This window comes from Sinocyclocheilus anshuiensis, unplaced genomic scaffold (assembly GCF_001515605.1).
Source record: "Sinocyclocheilus anshuiensis isolate Anshui unplaced genomic scaffold, SAMN03320099.WGS_v1.1 scaffold1530, whole genome shotgun sequence".
NCBI classification, from domain to species: Eukaryota; Metazoa; Chordata; class Actinopteri; order Cypriniformes; family Cyprinidae; genus Sinocyclocheilus; species Sinocyclocheilus anshuiensis.
In genome coordinates this window covers 866,079-872,266 of record NW_015542493.1, presented here as the reverse complement: position 1 = coordinate 872,266, position 6,188 = coordinate 866,079, and the positions used below count along the sequence as shown (strand labels likewise).

At 38.4% G+C, this 6,188-nt stretch overlaps 1 protein-coding gene and 3 non-coding genes across 4 annotated transcripts in view; 1 reads left to right on the top strand and 3 right to left on the bottom strand.

Annotated features, from left to right (window-relative positions):
* Positions 1-280: 280 nt before the first annotated feature.
* Positions 281-352, bottom strand: trnag-ucc (transfer RNA glycine (anticodon UCC)). Its single transcript has one exon. It is a non-coding gene; the product is annotated as a tRNA-Gly (tRNA).
* Positions 353-502: 150 nt separating this feature from the next.
* trnap-ugg (transfer RNA proline (anticodon UGG)) lies at positions 503-574 on the bottom strand. The gene has a single exon. It is a non-coding gene; the product is annotated as a tRNA-Pro (tRNA).
* Positions 575-787: 213 nt separating this feature from the next.
* trnai-aau (transfer RNA isoleucine (anticodon AAU)) lies at positions 788-861 on the top strand. The gene has a single exon. It is a non-coding gene; the product is annotated as a tRNA-Ile (tRNA).
* Positions 862-1,582: 721 nt separating this feature from the next.
* The window catches only part of LOC107694132 (vigilin-like), a 19,359-nt gene continuing 14,753 nt past the window's right edge, over positions 1,583-6,188 (bottom strand). Inside the window, 8 exon segments of the mRNA XM_016493741.1 lie at positions 1,583-2,727; positions 2,852-2,992; positions 3,084-3,200; positions 4,222-4,401; positions 4,507-4,650; positions 4,758-4,892; positions 5,039-5,143; positions 5,244-5,392. Coding sequence (XP_016349227.1) covers positions 2,635-2,727; positions 2,852-2,992; positions 3,084-3,200; positions 4,222-4,401; positions 4,507-4,650; positions 4,758-4,892; positions 5,039-5,143; positions 5,244-5,392 — 1,064 coding nt within the window. The 3' untranslated portion in view covers positions 1,583-2,634.

Below are 6,188 nucleotides of genomic sequence, written 5' to 3'. Positions count from 1 at the left end.
AATTATTTGTACCAAATTATGTGAAAGTTGGCCACGAGGTGGCACTATAATAACTAAATTTACATTTTTTGCTAATAAATACGCAACCGGGAGCAAATAAAAAAAATATATATAAAACCATAAGTTTACATCAAATTTTTATGTTTACCTATAAAATTTACTCACCTATCAGCAAAAAGCTAACTTTTCTTAAAGGTCTGGTGGTTTTGTGGGACAGTTATATCGCTCATAAAAGTATGAAGAATACATTACCACTGCTAAGATGATGCAAAAGAGTTATTGCGTTGGCCGGAAATCGAACCCGGGTCAACTGTTTGGAAGGCATCTATGCTAACCACTATACCACCAACGCACATGTATTAAAGTGTTTTGCATGTAATTCCATGAAACATTCCCATTCCTCACAATTGTCATTTATTTATTGTAGACTAATCGTAAAGTGCACACTAAAATAAAACTGTGAAACTTCCTTCGGTTTCTTCCTAAACGCTTCAAAAAGAACGGGCTCGTCCGGGATTTGAACCCGGGACCTCTCGCACCCAAAGCGAGAATCATACCCCTAGACCAACGAGCCACAGCAGTAATCTATTTCGTATTGTTTTTGAATGATGTGTCGTGTACCATGTGTCTAGAATTTCTGATTTGTTTTTTTATGTCATGTTTTAATAAAAACACTGTAACAGCATAATAAGCGTAAATACTGTAAGTGTACATTCACACAGGGGACCCAAGGATTAAACTCACTGGGGAGCCTCTCTATAGTATTGATTGGGAAATTTAATTGAATGGCCGGTTAGCTCAGTTGGTTAGAGCGTGGTGCTAATAACGCCAAGGTCGCGGGTTCGATCCCCGTACTGGCCAATCATGATTTTGTCATTTATTTCTGCCATTTATTACATGAACACAAATTGATTAAAACCTTTCGTTTTTGTAACCGATTAAAAGTTCGATATATATTGAAAGGAGTCACTGAGCATAAAATATTAACTATAATTTATAAATATTTTTGCCCATCAATATACACTTTGTAACAAGTGCATTTATATTTAGTAATTTACCACATTCTGCACCGATACAAAATCTATGCAAAAATATATTAAATCCAGAAATGTAAAATTCTTTGCTTGGTTAAAAAAAATATATATATATATTAAAAGTATTAATATGTCATCTTTACATTGAAATCAATTGGTGGCTATGCACAACGGAGTATATCTTTCTCAGTTGAAGTGTATTTTACCTTCTCTTTTGCCTTTTTGCAAATACACATCTTATGCCAAAGTATAATTCCTGCCCTGGTTTAATAGGTCATCAATAGCTTCATTGACCAGCTCAGGAGCTATACCGTCAGTTTAAATACTTTAATATATGGAGAAACATTCTTGTCCATTTCCTTAATGTGCATGATTTTGCAGGTGAAAATAACTGCAGTTTTCAGAAACACCCTATCAGCATTCCCTCGAAGGTCAAGAGGGTCTGATGGGGTCCTTCTATGAGAGCAATTCTAACTTATGCCATAAACACATCGTACATTATCAATGGTTATTGTGAATGTGTAAGAAATCAGTATCGCCACAACAAGTGCAGATACATTTTCAATTTTTATTTTGCTTTTTGGACTGTTTATTTTCCAGTGTTATCCATTATCGTTTCCTTTGTCATTTTTGCATAATTCTTAAGGCTTTTAAGAGGGCCATTGCTATGGTTTCAGACCAACCTGCATAGCAACTGGAAGACAAAAAGGGGCTGGACACTGACCCATTAGCAAGAATGAGTAACACATGACATTTCATTGGCACAAAATTGTCTTTTTTCATCCTTCCAAATATTATAAGCTTTAATAAACATGATTTGTGAATATCAAAAACAAAATGAAAAAAGGATAAGCAGGTTAGTGTACGTTTTAGAGACTTTGGTAACCTTGGGACTTTTGCTTGACGAGTGACTACATCCCTGGGACGTCCAAAGCAAATGGCAGTTTGAAAATACTTCTGTAATAAAGAGTCCCTCTTTAAGTTGGAAAGCTGTAAAGGCTGCATCACTTCCCAGCGTTAGGAAATTAGGAATGGGGAAAGAGAAGTGAAATGTATGCAACAAAACGGCTACCCTAGGGAACTAGACAGAAATACAGCTGGTTACCCATTTCCGATGAATGAATCTGACTTCAACCAGTAGCAATATCTTTCAGAGGTATACAGTATATTTTTCCCCAAACCCCATTGCAAAGGCATCTATGAGACAAAGCAGCTTAATAAACCCAAGAAATAACCTTTGTAATTCAATGTTTTTTTTAATGGCATCATATCAAAAATTAAACCTGGATCGTTGCAGACCTGAAGCATGGCCAGGACTACTTTTGTTTTCCTTCAATTTGTGATTCTCTCTGAAAATGCAAACATGTTGAATCACTTCATACCAATTCAGGTGAACCTTGTAAAAGGGTCACTGAACCTTTATAAGGGCCACTGAGAGAATCATCAAGACCCTTATTAGCAGAAGTAATCTGAGCAGAGGAAATGTGCTGATATATTAGGGGTCAGGGTAAGTGGTCCGTCCACATCCAAATGGGTCAAATGAGGGATTATAGTAAGGGGGAACCTGGGGTTGCAACATAACCATTGAAGGACACACATTTCAAAAACGTTTGGGTCCCCATGGAGATGATCTCGCATTAGTCACAGGTGCACCAAAACTGGGGAATTCCTCAGAACTGCTCATATCGGGGGCCTAAAACCAGAAAAAAACAAGCAACAACAGGTTTAATTACATTATTAGAATTATGCATAAAATTCATGACTGATTACAATTTTCCAGCACCGTATATGGCACTGAACACACAGCATTAGTTTACCTTTTCATTGCCAATGGCCCAAGGAGCCTCCCGCACAACAAAGCCCTTGGATGGGCCTCGTGGTTCTTCCATGCTGGAGGCAGTGGAACCAGAAGGCTTCATATAGGCCATTTTGGCTTCATTTTCAACCATGTCAGCCATCTGAGGGCAAAGATGAAAAATTACCTTTTTGTCAATTTAATAATAATTATTTAAGTTTAATTTCTTCTGCCAAAGTATATCATGTTCTTACATATTCCTCCTCCAGGTTTAGAAGGTGATCAATGGCTTCATCAACCTGTTCTGGACGGCCAGTCACAGTCACTAAATTGGGATCTGCAGCTCCACTCTGAGGGAATCGAACATCAACCTGAAAAAGGTAAAACAAATTATACAGACTGTTGTTAAAATTATGTATTTATGAAAACATTTTTAAAGGGGTGGTTGATTGCGATTTCACTTTTTTAACGTTAGTTAGTGTGTAATGTTGCTGTTTGAGCATAAACAATATCTGCAAAGTTACGAAGCTGAAAGTTCAATGCAAACGGAGATATCGTCTTTTAAAATTCTGGCAGTTTAATGCCTACAAAAACGGCTGGTAGGGACTACAAGATTCTTCTCGTGAATCATGATTCTGTCTTCTAACGATTCTAATGGATTCACAAGTTTCAAAATCAATGTTCAAAAGCAGCGGTTCTTAATACTGTTTCTCGCGTCCCCCTGCTCTGCATCTCTCCCTCTCATTCAGCTCATCTCCAGCAATGAACTGTTACAATTATACACTTATTTTCACATAGCTATGACAAGCGTTAAAATATGGACGCGAGTGCGGTTGCCATACTGTATTAGGCCTGTCGCGATAATTAAATAACCGTCTAATCGTGATTAGGTTTTATGTTTACTTGGCGCAATGCAATGTAACGCGTAAAAAGACAGTATAAGTCATTATAATCCGTAATTATGTCCCCACTGGATGCAACAAATGCCTCGTTTATAATGGGTTTTAATGTTTTTGTCTCGTCGCTCCGGCCAGGACAAGGCATCACAATATGGCAAGGGGCGTAACATTTCCGTCACACGCTTGAGGTATTCGGCCAATCACAACGCACTGGATAGCTGGCCAATCAGAGCACACCTCGCTTTTCAGACCGATGAGCTTTGTAAAAATCGACACGTTTCAGAAAGGCAGGGCATAGAGGAGAAACAATAATGTACAGTATGTGGAAAATAATGTGTTTTTTTGAACCTTAAACCGCATAAACACATTTCATGACACCAAATACACAAAATAATGTTATTTTTAGCAACATCATATGACCCCTTTAAACAGAGGAAGTCAAATACTTTGTATGAAATGAGTGATTGAAGATGTGACACCTTTACCATCTCACCTTAAACTCATCCATGATTTTGCGAATTCCCTTGCCACGTGCCCCTATTATGCGAGCATGGACTCTGCTGTCCAGGGTGATGTCCTCCGAGATCATTTCTTCCAGTTCATGCACTATAGCCTGAATAGCATCGCGTGCCGCCACAGCATTCTGCTCATAGCCAGTAATGGTAATCTGATCCTAGAAGACCAAATCAATTAAAAAAATAAATAAATTTCTTGGTCATTTCCAAAAAAGGCATGTTTTTGAAGAAAAATAAGTTGTTTTTAGGCTCCAGCCTGTTACCTGGTTCTCATCATTTTTCTCTGGAAACTGAATGTTGACCTCATGCTCATTGCGGATTTGGGTGATTATGGCACCCTTGCGTCCAATGATCTTGGGGTGATACTTGGGATCCACAGTGATGGTCAGCTTGAAGCTCCTGAGAGCCTGCGGACAAAAATATACATTTAAAATATATAATTCACAGAATGTGTGATTACCAAGTGGAAATCATTTTGCATTGGTTTCATTTGCTATTCAGGCTTCAAACTCACCCGATCCTCCTGTTCAGCCTGTAGCTCTTTGACACGCTCAAGAAGACCCTCTTTAGCGCGGTCAAGGTGGGAGGCCAGGCCAGTAACGGAGATAATGTCAGACTGTAACTCATGAGCAGGCACTTGAATATTAACCTGGGAGGAAAATATATTTGTCAGGACAGTAGCAAGAAAATACTGTTAAAATCTTTAGTTATAAATAGCTAGCCATTTATATGACTTGACTCCTGATGTAGAAACAGATTTAGAATTCCACTGAAATCAGCTGTGAAGAGACTAACCTCAAACTCATCCATCATCTTGCGGATTCCACTTCCTTTCTGACCAATGATGTAGCGATGAAGCTCAAAAGGCACTTCCACCGCAATGGTTACAGGAACCAAAGCCTAAAAGGACGAATATTTGTTATAGCATTTGACTAAACGCACCAAGAACATAAAAAACAAGAACTTCTGCATAGAAGGAAATTTCACTAGGGAGTCGCACCTTTAGCGCTTCAACAGCAGCTTCACATCTCTCTTTGCGGCCAGAGAGCACAATGACATCACACTTCTTTGGGACTAAAGGATCAGCAGGCTCCTTCACCTCTCCATTGGCCTCTCCATTCTCCTGAACTGGAGCATCAGCTGATGGAGCTGAGTAAAACAGACAGCTTGCAGATTATACATGTAATAGATAGAGACATAGAGAGACAGAAAGGGGCCTCAGTAAATTTCAGATTAAGGCCTCTGCAAAACCCATAAATGTAAATGTTCAGAGTAGGCATGGGCCGATTACCGGGTTCAAGGTATACCGCGATTTGAAAATTTCTGGACTCGCACAAACTGCGTTGCAATGCATTTCATTTTCCAAATGTCATTTATGTGAAAATATGAAGTCCGTAAACGCCCATTAACACAGGCCAGAGACGCTAAAGACGGACGCACAGAGAAAAATACTGTAGCAGGCAGATCACTCACTGTTCATGATGCACGAACTATTGGAAGAAAATCCTAAATATTGATTTGGGGTTTATATGAATATGTTTCTGAGGGGAACGGACCGTCTTCAGAAACGTTTAGATGGTATTTTCTTTTCATCTCGTATAATTCACATTAAAGCAGTGTTTCAGCGCAGCTCTGCTTTGTTTACTGCGATAACCAAGGAAACATAGTATCAGCGCCTCCTGCTGTCAGAGAGTGAATCTGCGTCTCATTCAGAGCTTCTGCTGTTTGTTTCGTTCAGGCATGTAGTATAATTTCACACAGCTAGTCAGAACATTGTTTTTGCTTCAAATTGGGTTATTATTAAATCAAATTATGTATATGAAATTATGTAACTAAATGAAATGAAATGATATGATATGTATATGAATTACATAACTAAAATTAAATAACTGTAATTACAGATTTAGGTTAAATAAAGATGTCAGTCTTTATTTTTCTTCTTTTT